The 13972-nt window shown below is 47.5% G+C and overlaps 1 protein-coding gene across 7 annotated transcripts in view; it reads left to right on the forward strand.

Moving 5' to 3' along the window:
* Positions 1 to 13365, forward strand: part of NDST2 (N-deacetylase and N-sulfotransferase 2) — a 138086-nt gene extending 124721 nt beyond the window's left edge. For all 7 annotated transcript variants that reach the window (XM_061451277.1, XM_061451303.1, XM_061451309.1 and 4 more), the window contains 8 exons: positions 2678 to 2860; positions 3663 to 3759; positions 5070 to 5193; positions 8534 to 8708; positions 8952 to 9122; positions 10479 to 10588; positions 12060 to 12162; positions 12313 to 13365. In XM_061451277.1, the coding sequence (XP_061307261.1) occupies positions 2678 to 2860; positions 3663 to 3759; positions 5070 to 5193; positions 8534 to 8708; positions 8952 to 9122; positions 10479 to 10588; positions 12060 to 12162; positions 12313 to 12438 (1089 nt within the window). In that variant the 3' untranslated portion in view covers positions 12439 to 13365. The remainder of the gene's footprint in view (positions 1 to 2677; positions 2861 to 3662; positions 3760 to 5069; positions 5194 to 8533; positions 8709 to 8951; positions 9123 to 10478; positions 10589 to 12059; positions 12163 to 12312) is intronic.
* The last annotated feature ends 607 nt before the right edge of the window (positions 13366 to 13972 follow it).

The following is a 13972-nucleotide window of genomic DNA, read 5'->3' on the forward strand; positions in this document are numbered from 1 at the left end:
TGTGGTGACTAAAACTCTTTCAGGCACCTTCAGATGATTCTGATGTTTACAGTTTTGCTCCCTTTTGGCAGGGGAGCATTTCTCTCTCTGTGAGCAGTGGAGTACTGTGCTCTAAGATGCTCTTCATTGCTCCTGTTTGCACGGTGACTCAGACCATTGCATTCCTCCTCTTGCTGATAGAGCCATCTCATAGACCTGATGGAAAGCTGGCCAGCCCTGGAGCCCCAGCAGTGATCCGTAGCAGACTTGGACCAGGCTCTTTCAGTCCTTTTTGGCGCTTCCAGCTCCCTTTGAGTGTATCTACACATGCAGGAGTCTCCAAGCCTGTATGCATATGATTAACTCCACAGTGCAAACAGAAGATGTTTGATGTTCTGACTGGTGAACAAGGTCTGATGTCAGGAAGGAGAATAGCCATTGATACCCAGCAGACAGGCTGATCACTTCTGACAAACACTTTTGCTCACGTTAAGCGGCTGCTTAGGTTACTGCTGTGCCCACAACTGCTTGTTACATACTGCAGGGGTGCTCATACCCGCTTATTTTCTGTATTTTAGGCTCCCTGTGGCCTTTCCTCTCATCTTTCCTCAGTGCAAAGGAGGGGAAACCTTGGCATGCTGACAGTGGAAGGGAGGGGAGAGGAAGGAGGTGTTATTACCAAGCTAGTCCCTGGGGTCCCTGGGTGTGCATGGGAGGGAGAGATGGGACTTCAATGTAGCTTATGTCAGAAGTTGTGCTCAGAGCAGTGTTGGCAGCAGTAGCTGTGATGAGGCAGAGCAAGCAGCCAGGCCTTGTTGAACAGCGCATGTGTGTTACAGGACATGGCTATCCTCACAAGTACAAGGAAATGGCCCTTTGGTTGGGCTTGTCTTCTAAATCCAGTTACTTGGGGCTGTTTGCAGGTGACAGCATTACCTGTGTGAGCCCTTTTAGTTGAATGTGTTTACTCTTGAGACACAGCTGCTTCCCTGATCACATGGATGCAAACATGCAGGTTGTTTTTATTCTGGAGCGCTTGCAGGGACCCCAGGTGGTGACCTATGTCCTCCCTGCTGCAGTGCTTGGTTTATGCCAGTGAGCCACATGCTTCATGCAGCAAATTTTTCTTCTGAACGTTTCACTGGCAAGTCAAAGGGATGAGCCAGCACTCGCTGTCACACCACATTCCTGTGTTCCCCAGAAATGGGAAAAATACAACATGAGACACATCCTTTGGCACCTTATGTGCTCCGTGGCATGGCCCTGAAGTTACACTGAAGATCTTCCTGTCCTTTGCTCTGTGTTATGTTTAGCACATCTCCTTTTTACACGGCAGCACCAAGCACATGCTGCTCTTTGAAGTGGAGGTGCCAGAGCCTGTCTGTCAGGGCCTCTCTATCAGCTTAGTAGGAAACCAGAAGGAAAACTGGTCACTGAGACCAGTCCATGGCAACACTGGGCAGAAGACTGAATTCAGACCTCTTGAGTGCCAGCAAGTGTCTTCATCCCGAGACCATCTGTCTCCTGCTTCCCTCTTTTTCTCTTCCCCTGCTGTTAGTGGGAAAGCCATTCCTGCCCCCATCAGGGAAGCCTTTTGTTGCCTCCTGATCTTACCTGGCATCATCAGGATTAAGCCCTGAACTGTGCAGCAGTGGATGCCCCTACTGTGACTGAGGTCTCTTTCCCTCCCTGCACAAGCAGACACTGGTTGGGGAGTGCTAAATCATTCACAGTCATTCTTCCATTGGTCTTAGTGTTCTGCTTTTGTTTTGCTAACTTGTAGCCATGGTGTGGTTTATGTCTGGCAAAATGCTGTTGTGTTACAGGCACTAGGATGCCCAATTCCATGGGACCTGTCAAAGCCATACACCAGTGTCAAGCTGACAAGAGTCTTTTGCACTCCTTTCCAAAAGCTAAAGTACTGAAACACAGGAGGGAAATGCTTGAGAGATGACTTGGCATGGCAGGGATAGCACACCAGCTCCTGAGCACTACAGTGCTGGGTAGGCTCCCATGGGTGTTCTGTGCCACTTTGCCCAAGGGTTTTCATCCTCAGGCTTGGCAGGACATTTTTCAGGGGCTGCCTGTGCTGAAGGCTCTTGCAAGCTAAAACCTTATCAGCTGATATCTGTTCCTAGGACAATGTCCTAGTGCAGTGTATCTTTGCAGCCCCTGTTCAGATCCCCAGATATGTTTGTTTGTATTTTACAGTGTGAATTGCCACTTGTTCCTTTATGCTTGAGATGTCAGCTCTGAAGTGAATGAAAGCTGACAGGCTGTGGCCCTAGAAATAACTCCTGTGAAAACTGTCCTTGCACCATTGTGCCCTGGCCTGCAGCATGCTGCTCCTCTCCCTGGCCTGCTCTCCTGGCTGCTCACCGCAGCTAGAGAGCTTGCTCTGATTGTGCCCTGGGGAGAGGAAGGGAAGCTCTTGTTCTGCATTGACATCCAGGGCTCAGTTACCACTCCATCACCAACATTCCCAGGGTTTACTGGGAGGTCTGTGACTTCCTCTCCTGAGTTCCTCCTGTCTTGCAAGCTCTACATCAAGGCAGTGCTGTATCCTGGCAGATGAAGATCCATCAACCGAGACAGCCAGGGCAGTCTGAGATGTGAACAGCCTCTTGCTGACAGCGGAATCAAGCTAAGAAGAATGAGTACTGTTACCTGATTTATCCCACGTCTTCCCTATTTTCAGATCAGCATCTTCATGACCCACTTGTCCAACTATGGGAATGACCGTCTGGGACTGTACACTTTTGAGAGCTTGGTGAAGTTTGTGCAGTGCTGGACCAACCTTCGCTTGCAGACATTGCCCCCTGTCCAACTTGCAAAGAAGTACTTTGAAATCTTTCCTCAGGAGAAGAATCCCTTGTGGCAGGTGAGAAGGCAGCTTTAACTGCTCCTGGTGGTTTTGAAGAGGCATGTCCCACGTTTAAAGTGGCAGGACTGCTGGTCCAGAGCACAGAGGGGTAATGAGGAAAGTTTAGGTTTAACCTTTGTGGCTTGAGGCTGTAAGTGGCAAATTGCAGGGTGGAAAGGATGGGGAGTAGGAGCAGCAGGACACAATCATGGTGTGAGTTTAGGGTCGGGGATGGCTGTCAAAAGTGACTGGGGGGCAGGCTTGCAGGCATTTGGGTCGCTAAAAGGCATATTAATTAGAGCAAGCTGCTGTGAAATGTTAAGTGTGCAAGGAAGAACCCTGTTTGGTGCTGGAGGAGCTTGCAGGCACATTAATATGATTAATCTTAAAGTAATCTCACACTGCAGAATTCATGTTCATTAAATTAAAACATGGTTATTCCATTTTATCCCAGTGCAGCAGCTCTCTGCATGGTAATGAGCAGATGAAATTAACTGAAGGTGATAGAGTTGTCTGTGTGCCAGAAGTTCACAGATGTTGAGCTGTACCATCATGGTGGCCCAGGTCAGCATGACTGCACAGGGCAAGGCTAGTGGTTAACGCTTTCAGAGGGACCTTGGCTCTGGTGTCACCCTGGAGCTTTTGGAAAACATTCCTGTGTTTTTAGTTAAGTATTTGTGACACTGGCAGGGTAGCAGTGTGGCTGTGAAGTGTTCTTCATATGCTAATAGCATTTTCCTGAGAGGACTGGCCTTCCAGCTTTTCCTCCCCTTTCCATTAGCTCCTGTGGTAATGCTTAATCCCATCACTTGTGCTGCAGAATCCCTGCGATGATAAGAGGCACAAGGATATCTGGTCCAAAGAGAAAACATGTGATCGACTCCCCAAGTTCCTCATCGTGGGACCTCAGAAAACTGGTAATGTGAATACTTTATCTAAAGATTGATTGCAGCTTCCCTGTCATTCCTCCAGAGAGGAGAGCTGGAAAGGTCTGTGTAGTAGTTCTGTATGGCTGTCCTTTCTGCAAGCTGCCAAATGACCACAGAGGACATTTCAGAGAATCTCAGGTTTGCTCTAACCTAAATCTGGCAAGCCTGTCTGCACTTTGTACCCTGGTGCTGTGGCTGGCTCAGTCCTGATTTGCAGAGAAAAGCCTTGCCTGCAGAGTTGGTTTGGCTTTTCCAGGTAAGCCGAGAGAAACTATGACTTTACTTAGTGTATCACAAGCATAAGCTGTCAGCAGGGATAAACACAGCCGCTTGGCAAAGGTTCCAGTGAATGCCCCCTAGTGCTTTTATTGCGGCAGATCTGTGTGCCCACTGCGCGCTCCATGTCACTGTCAGTGGGAGGTAGAGATCCTCTTTTGTCTGACCTCTGTCACCACCTCTTAAGTGCTATGGCATTGTGGTTGGCAGTGATACGCCTGTATATACTGTACTAGGAGTCCCTTCGAGGCTGAAGAGAACAAAATTTTCAACCAAAGCCAGGTCTTCAAGCCTTGGCTTTCTCTGTAGCCCAGTGAAACAGCAGCCCCCAACCACGCACAGCAAGCAGTGATCCTGGCCTTGGGAGGAAGCTTGTCCCAGCCATATTGCTGTCTCCTGCCTCTGTCATGGTGAAGCTCTGTTGGTGTGTGTGCAGCATGAGCCCTTCTGTATCATGGCCCAAGGTGCTTGAAATGGCACAGTAAGAAACCCCTCTCTTGGCTGATTTATCGTCCTGCTGGAGGCTACAGCTGTTTGCTGAGCAGGATTATTGGGTTTGGCTGAGTAAAAGGAAAAACATCTACAGCAGAGGCAGGCCAAGGCACCTCTAGCTGAACTCCCATGCAAGGACACTAATGTTGCCCCTAGCACGCCTCCTTCCCAAACACGTGATACTGTCCTGCAGTGCCCAGGCCACTTTGTGTTTGGCAGGTATGCATTCTGCTCCTTGACAGTGTGGCTGTGCCACCAGTGGGGGTAGCCAACATGGGTGACAGCTGTCATGCTAAGGAGGTGACTTAAATCAGCTGCATGACCTGACACATGGGATTGAACTGTTCAGTCAGGTTCAATCTCAGTGCTTGGTGTCACCACTGTTGTAACCTGCATGAGTGAAGGGTGGGTTAGCCACACATGGTAGGAGTGTGCCCATCTGGGGACTCTGCTTTGCAGTGCTGGTAAAGCTTTTCATTCAGCCAAGTGTCATGTGTGACCCAGGTCCCATTAACTCATTCCCGTTGCAGGCACAACAGCTGTGCACTTCTTCCTGACCATGCATCCAGCCGTCACTAGTAACTTCCCAAGTCCATCCACCTTCGAGGAGATCCAGTTTTTCAATGGACCCAACTATCATAAAGGAATTGATTGGTAAGAACCCTGACGTGCTCTTCTGTGCTAAGTTCACCCATGTTACGTTGCTTTCTCCTGAGTTTCTCTGTATGTCCACCTCAGCCACCTTAGTAGCTTCTCCATTTCTGAACAGCTATTTTCATAGCTATTGATCAGTGCATGCTCTGTTTTCCTGCTAATCCAACTGCTTGGTACCAGGACAGGTAATTTCTGATTTCACTGCCTGCTCACCAGGAGACTTGTAGGCATGATAGAGTTTTAAAAACTCAGTCTTTGTTGAATGCTCTGCTGTCATGAGGTTTCTTTTCCTTTGACATGAAAAACAGGTAACAGTGCACTCATTTAAAAATCCTTTGTCGTTTCTGAGTTAAGAGGCAGTGCAGAGGGGACAACCTCCCTCCTGTTGTTCTGGGCTCTTCAGACTTCCAGCCATCACTGCATTCCTCACATTGGCTCCAGTGTTCACGTGAATACCTTGATCTTTACGTGTAAAAGTATGCTAACGTGTTTCCACCTGTCGGTGTCACTATGGCACAATTATGCCGCTGTGTTTCCAGACATTTCAAAGGTGTTTCTTGCTCAAAGCATTGACTTCAGGTCAACTGTGGCACTGTGCTTGCTCACGCATGGCTCTGAGAGCAGCTCTGTGACAGCAAGGCATTCTGCTGTTGGGTTTCTTTGCCCATGAGCTCTGGGAGACTTTGACTGACTTCTCTGATCGTTTAGAGGACTGCTGAAAAGATATCACAAGGGGGTTAGTACTTGAGCAAAGCTCACAGGAATCAAGCACTACAGAGGAATATAAGGCTGCTGCTAGAGGATGTAGGAAGGCAGCTAGGAGGACTAAGGCATCCTTAGAATTAAACCTGGCAAGAAGGGTCAAGGACAGCAAAAAGAGCTTTTTCAAATACATGGCAGATAAAACTAACACCAGAGGCAATGTGGGCCCACTGATGAACGGGATGGGTGCCCTGGTGACAGAAGATACAGAGATTGCAGAGTTACTGAATGCCTTCTTTGTCTCTGTCTACTCTGCCGCAGGCAGTCCTGAAGAGCCCTGTACCCCTGAGACCTTAGATGAAGTCAGGTCGACGGAGCGGTTTGCCTTAGTCGATGAGGAATGGGTTAGAGACCATTTGAGCAATCTGGACATCCATAAATCCATGGGTCCAGATGGGATGCACCCGCGGGTGCTGAGGGAACTGGCGGAAGTCATTGCTAGACCACTCTCCATCATCTTTACCAAGTCTTGGGAAAAGGGAGAGGTGCCTGAGGACTGGAGGAAAGCAAATGTCACTCCGGTCTTCAAAAAGGGCAAGAAGGAGGACCCGGGTAACTATAGGCCGGTCAGCCTCACCTCCGTCCCTGGGAAAGTGATGGAACACCTTATCCTTGGTGCCATCTTAAGGCATATCAAGGATAAGAGGGTTATGAGGGGCAGTCAACATGGCTTCACCAAGGGGAAATCATGTTTGACCAATCTCTTAGCCTTTTATGAGGAAATAACACGGTGGATGGATGATGGCAGAGCGGTGGATGTGGTCTACCTTGACTTCAGCAAAGCATTTGACACAGTCCCCCACAGCATCCTCACAGCTAAATTGAGGAAGTGTGGTCTGGATGATCAGGTAGTGAGGTCGACTGCGAACTGGCTGAAGGAGAGAAGCCAGAGAGTTGTAGTCTATGCGGGGGAGTCTAGTTGGAGGCCTGTAACTAGTGGAGTGCCTCAAGGGTCAGTACTGGGACCGGTATTATTTAATATATTCATCAATGATTTAGATGAGGGAATTGAGTGTACTATCAGCAAGTTTGCTGATGACACTAAGCTGGGAGGAGTGGCTGACACACCAGAAGGCTGTGCTGCCATCCAGCGAGACCTGGACAGGCTGGAGAGTTGGGCAGGGAATAACTTGATGAAATATAACAAGGGAAAGTGTAGAGTCCTGCATCTGGGCAGGAACAACCCCAGGTTCCAGTATAGGTTGGGGAACGACCTGTTAGAGAGCAGCGTAGGGGAGAGGGACCTGGGGGTCCTAGTGGACGACAGGATGACCATGAGCCAACACTGTGCCCTTGTGGCTAAGAAGGCCAATGGCATCCTGGGGTGTATTAGAAGGGCGGTGGTTAGTAGGTCGAGAGAGGTCCTCCTTCCCCTCTACTCTGCCCTGGTGAGACCGCATCTGGAATATTGTGTCCAGTTCTGGGCCCCTCAGTTCAAGAAGGACAGGGAGCTGCTGGAGAGAGTCCAGCGCAGGGCAATGAAGATGATTAAGGGAGTGGAGCATCTCCCTTATGAGGAGAGGCTGAGGGAGCTGGGTCTCTATAGTTTGGAGGAGACTGAGGGGTGACCTTATAAGTGTCTATAAATATATAAAGGGGGAGTGTCACGAGGATGGAGCCAGGCTCTACTCGGTGGCAAACAATGATAGGACAAGGGGTAATGGGTACAAACTGGAACACAAGAGGTTCCACTTAAACTTGAGAAGAAACTTCTTCTCAGTGAGGGTGACGGAACACTGGAACAGGCTGCCCAGGGAGGTTGTGGAGTCTCCTTCCCTGGAGACATTCAAAACCCGCCTGGACACAATTCCTGTGTAACATTATCTAGGTGTTCCTGCTCTGGCAGGGGGATTGGACTAGATGATCTTTCGAGGTCCCTTCCAATCTCTAGCATACTGTGATACTGTGATACTGTGAACTGTTGCACTAGCTGACAGGCCTAGAAAGCATAGGTTTTTATGTGCATCTCCTAGAAAAGTCATCCAACTTGACTGGAGTGTTGCATCACATGCATGTTTAGCATGGAATCTTAGTTGTATAGCTTAAATTTCAACAGACCTGTCTTCTAGTACTTTGCAGTGCCCTGTCCCACACATTGCCCTCTGCCTTACTCAAATGCCTTAGATACCATGTAAGCTCCTGTGATCTTTATCCTGCGCCTCAGCTATGGACAGATGTGCAGAGAGACACTTGAGTTAGATGGGTTTAAACAGGTTTAGGTGGGTTTAAACAACCAGTCAGTGGCAGGACATGCAGCTGATTCTGGCCTTACTCTTGGACTGAACCTCTTTTCTATTAGAACTAGTACCCTACCCTCAGCCTTTTCTTTCCGCTGCCCAAAGACTTGGGGAACACACTCTCAGCAAAATACTTTCTTGCCCTTTTATCATCTCCAACTTTCCATGTTGTGCTCCACCACACCTTATCCTCTGTTCCCGTTTTCCCATTCACTGCATTCCTGGCGAGCTGCAGTTGTTCTGTGAACTGTGTCTGTTCACAAGGCACAAGGGCATCATTTTGCCATGTGCCATTTCTTTGTTGGGCCAAGCTGCTCACCAGTGTCCCTTCTGTTTGGCAGGTACATGGAATTCTTTCCCATCCCCTCCAATGCCAGCACAGACTTCATGTTTGAGAAGAGTGCCAATTACTTTGACACAGAGGTGGTACCAAAACGTGGTGCAGCCCTGCTCCCTCGAGCCAAAATCATTACTGTTCTGATCAACCCTGCTGACCGAGCCTATTCGTGGTACCAGGTAACTTCCCAGCGCTGTTCTGTAGGTGAGGGCCAGAGAGGTGTTCCAGTGGGGTGAAGTGGAAATCCTGTGGATCCATCTCCCTAGAGGGGCCAGGGAATGTAAGGCAGGCTGCCTGCAGAGTGTGGACAGTTACACACAAAGGCACTGGTGGGTTGTTGTGCCAAGTCAGTGGGGTCTGCAGAGAGATGCGTAAGGTGGAATTCTGTGTTCTTGCTCCTAAATTCAGTTTATGTTTTCCAGCACCAGCGTGCTCACAATGACCCTGTGGCACTCAATTACACCTTCTACCAAGTGATCTCTGCAAAATCCCAGGCCCCTCAGGAACTGCGCAACCTGCAAAGCCGATGCCTGCTCCCTGGCTGGTATTCAACTCACCTAGAGCGCTGGCTAACACACTACCCCTCTGGGCAGGTAGGAGGCTTGGCAGTAGAGGCTGTTGTGCGGAGCCCTTTGTAGGTTTAGTGTAGAGAACTGTTACATGTGTGTATGCTTCAGCTACCCACTCACTCCAGCCCATTGTTTTCATGTGACCTCCTGTCTTGTCTTCTGGAACAAAAGCCGCCACTTGATTCCTCCTGTTATGAGCTAATAAGAAAATCAGGCTTGAATACTCCGATTTTGCTCCTTACTGTGTTTGTAAAAGTAAATGGGTACAGAAGCATACTACGATCTCCTGGACAGCTCCAAAGTATTGAGAAGTTCAGCAGTGTAAGCGCTCCCTTCCGTTCATGTTGGCCAAAGACTCTCTTCAGGCCCAGTAGGCACTCAGCCACTTGCTGCAGTTTCACTGTTTTAAAGAGAGGCTCTGTGTCTCTGCCACTTATTAGTTCCTGTGTTGCAAAGCCTTTAGCCGCCTGCTGAAGGGGAATTTCACTGCAGAGATGTCAGGATTCTATGTTTTGTATATAAATTTGCGCAACATCCATTAACAAAGAACATTACTGTCTCTAAATTCAAAAGAAATTTATAAACTGTCTAATACAGCGTGAGTCAGAATATGTTCCTTTAAGTTTCTTTCTTTCCGCTGCTGGGGTTATCCTCAGACAGTCTATAATCCAGCAAAGGCGTATAAGCCCCATTTAGTCTGTTATTCTCTGCCAAAGCAGCAGCCTAAACTGTACGTGACAGATCTGCCAAGCCTAAAAAGAGACATGGGAAAACATTCTTGGGCTTACATCTCATTGCCCTGCTATTTCTGGAGGTCACTGCTGTGAGGAATGATACAGCCAGACACACCATCCATGCACTTATTATGGGTCAGGTCTCCAACCTTCTCCAGAACACACTTCATTTGTCTGTTTTTTTGTTCTGTTCTTTGAAATGGGTAATTTATTAGCACAAATGTTGTTCATTATTGTTTATCACACATGTAGCAGGAGAATACTCGGAGATTACAGAAGAATACTTAGCACAATGGCTGCTGGCATCTAAAAAGGACATATGAGGTTTCCAAAGACAGTCTGGAAATTGTGTTACTGCTGGGCCTTAGTGCTTAGTTACAGGGAGGTTGGCCAAAGGCAAGTTTATTAAGCAAAGCCTGTCAAGGTCTACTGTTTATGGTACTTGTGGCCCATATTATAACTTCTCTATCTAGCTGTGGTGACAAATAGGCCACATCCCCTCACTGTGTTGCTCTAGAACAAATGGGCTTTTTTGGCAGCCTTTACTCACACACACAAGGGCCAGGGGCAGTTTTGAGATCCAGGAAGCTCACGGGTGTCATTCAGCACAGGCGGTTAGAGGCTAAGGCGGCTGCTGTCTTTTCAGCTTCTCATTGTGGATGGTCAGGAGCTGAGACACAATCCTGCCTCTGTAATGGACAACATCCAGAAGTTCTTGGGAGTGACACCACTGTTCAACTACACCCAGGCCCTCAGGTAGGGAAATCATTTTGTGAGGATTTTTCCTTTGCCAAGTGTGATACTAATAAACACTTGTTTAGAAGAATACTTACCTTGAAGTATACAAGACTTAAAAGACTACAAGACCTGCTATGGTTTCAGAGGTATGGCTAACCCTAAAATTAGGTTCAGATAGCATGACATGCTATGCTGAGACCGAAATCATAGCTTAGCCTTTCAAGAAATTATAGGGAAAGGGGTGTTTTTTTGTCATTGTCACGGAGAAGCATGAAGTTGCTCACAGCAGTAACTATGATGTTTTAGTCTGCATGGTTTCAGAAAAGGTGCTGGAATTATTAGCACTCTTTATGCTTTGTGTTATAGCTGACAGAAAGTAGCGGAGGTAGATTAAAAATGTGTGACAAGCTGCTCGTATCTGCAACCAGATGGAGATTAGGGACACATGGCACAGTTCTGAAATAGTGAGTCTATTATTACAGAAGACATGGTCTTGACAGGTGCCCAGAGCTATCTGAGGAAGTGTTAGTAGAGGCACTACCCCGCTGCTAATAAGCTGAAGGATGTTACTCAGCCATTACTGTGATCTTGCCCATACTGCAAGTGCAGTTAATCTGAATAGATTAAGTGCTAGTTGACAGTCTTCAGTGGAGATCCTGAATATTGTTCTTTGCAGCTGAAACCTGTGTTTTCCCATCTCTGCTCTCACAGCCTATGCTTGTTGAGGTTGGTGGGTGGTATGCGTGTGTGTAGGCATATGGCAATTGCCCTTTAACAGCAAGGAGAGGAGAACTAATCCAGTTCTCCTCCTACAGGTCTTTTCAAAGGGATGGCACACACTCCCCAGGGAAGGGCAGGTTTAGAAATGTCAGATTATTTGACAGCCTTACTTGCTGGAGCACTTGTGGTGATAGTAAATGGACTATTTAGAATCGTGGTACTGGCTGGTACCCTTCAGCCAGGGTCAGAAAATAAATGGTCAGCTCGCCTCAGAGTTTGGTAGTGGGCCTTGCTCAAACCTCAAACTCCTCCTTGGCCATCTGAGGGGACAGGCCATACTCAGACACTGTTACCAGCATTGCCTTATACCTGTGGTTTAACAAGAAAAGAAACACTGACTTTTTTAAATGCTTGGGGGATGGGGAGGGGCTGGTTCTAATACTTCTCAATTATAATGAGGAGATTTAAAAGAATTTACATACACTAAAACATTATTATTCCTCCCCCCAATCTTAACAGACAAATACTGTTAACACTACATTGCCTCTGAAATGTGCATAAAGCTGAGACAGTCACAGTTGGAATGGATTTCTTGTCAAAGTAGTCAAGTGCCAAAAGAAAGGAATCAAAACCATGAACAAATAAGTAAATAAAACCCAAACCCAATTTGTAAAACACTGAAATGGGAAATGCTTGAGAAGTTACTTAATTTCTGCTGCTACTAATTGGGCATGTGGCTGTATCATTTAAAGACAAATGTCCTTTCCAGATTTGATGAAGCAAAAGGATTTTGGTGCCAGCTGCTAGATGGAGGAAAGACTAAATGCCTAGGAAAGAGTAAAGGAAGAAAATACCCTGATATGGATTCCTTGGTAAGTAACTGTCTCAAATCTGTTGGCAGCAAGAGATGTAGAAACATCCCAGCAACCCAACCTGGATTTTCCTACCATCTGTGTCCTAGATGACCTACGCAACGTGTCCAGGGTAACATTTTCCACTAATGTGGTCTGTGTTTTCCACAGTCACGGCTGTTCCTAAGAGACTTCTACCACGAGCACAACATTGAATTATCCAAGCTGATGAACAGACTTGGGCAGCCCCTTCCAACATGGCTCCGAGAGGAACTGCAGAACTCCAGCTGGAGCTGAGAGGGACTCCCTTGCCCCCAGTGCCATTGGGATGTGTGGTGCTCCAACGTGCTCTTTGATGCCATCTATTGTCAAGCCAAAATAACTCGACAAATGAGCAGGAGCAGAGAGTGTGCATGTGGAGCCTTTCCTCACCACTGGGAAGGGCTGCCGCCTCTGACACTGCCCTGGGATATAGAGTGCAAGTCACATTCTTGAGTATTAATGGTGTTATTACACTTTTGACTTTTACTTACAGGAAGGCTTTGGAATGCCTGCCCTACTTTTGAGCAGGGGAGAGAGCACCGTAAATACTTTATGTTTAAAATACTCCTCTCAGTATATGAAACAGGCAGTAGCTAGAGGGTCAACGTGTTACGCCTCTGAGTCCAGAAGTAAAGACTTAAGAGGTGAGCTATTCAGCCCACTGCTGCGAAAAAAGCAGCAGCTTAATAGAAGAGGGAATCTAGTCCAGTGAGCCCCAGCTTGTAAATAGACTACAAGTCTATTTGGCAACAGCAAGGTACAAGAGCACCTTGTTCCTCCCCATGCGGAGTACAGTGGCCATGATCATGAGTTACAGTGCTACTGTGTGTGGCTGATGGAGACCGCACTTTCTTGGAGACAGATGTAATAGACCTAAGATTTGCCTCTCCTTACCTGCAGCATTGTTGGTCTGATAGCATCCAGTGACTGTGGTCAATGGGCAGTGGGAGAAAAGGCAAAGCTGTGGCTACTGTCGCCGAACTGATTTGTTATCATAGGGAAAAGGTTGCCACATGTGGCAACGTGGCAAGTACTTCTCTGCAGGGACTTTAGACATTTCAAAAGATAACCAAGGAGCAGTACGTCCCTTTAGGACACTCTGGAGGCATGTGTTAGTGCAGCACAGAAGCTGGGGGAGGCAAAGCTCAGGTACTGTCAAATAAGGCTGATACAGCTGAAAGAAATAAGGCTGATACAGCTGAAAGCAGACAATTCAGTTCCCCATGTCTGATCAGCTTAAAAAAAACCCCAAACCAACAAATATTTGTCTCTTTCCAAGAGCTCCAGGGTTCCTACCACCTATGCTGATAGCTGGCACCTGTTTAATCCCCATGCAGTCCAACGATCCAAGGAGGAAAGCAAAATACAGTTAAAAGTATCATGCAGAAAGGCTTGGAGTTAGAAGCATTTTTCAATGTCCAAAAGGGGCTGTTTAGTTTACTACTGCAGAGTCAAGTAAGTACATGAAGGTGCTTTGCCTCCTCCTGCAGTTGCTGGATAACTGTTCTCAGAGGAAATCCTCCGTCACGGTCGTACGTGTTTTCTGTCACTGAGCCATGGGCTTTGGAGCTGTGTGGGCCATCGTCCCTCCCTCCTGGGCACAGACGGTCCTTGGAGACTGCTGCGGTTCCTGAGAACAGAGGGGCAGGATCCAGATGAAACTTCCACGACCTGTCATGAGCTCCTTTTCTCCTACCCAGAGAGAAGTTGCTTCAACCAAGCTTTTCCATTGAGCCTTAGGTATTGTGTATTTCTGAATGAATGGTGCATTTACCGTTGTATGTAAATG

The sequence above is a fragment of the Pezoporus flaviventris genome, unplaced genomic scaffold (assembly GCF_033815535.1).
Source record: "Pezoporus flaviventris isolate CSIRO_AGI_PZ_B2104156 unplaced genomic scaffold, CSIRO_AGI_Pfla_v1 ptg000001l, whole genome shotgun sequence".
Taxonomy (NCBI): Eukaryota; Metazoa; Chordata; class Aves; order Psittaciformes; family Psittacidae; genus Pezoporus; species Pezoporus flaviventris.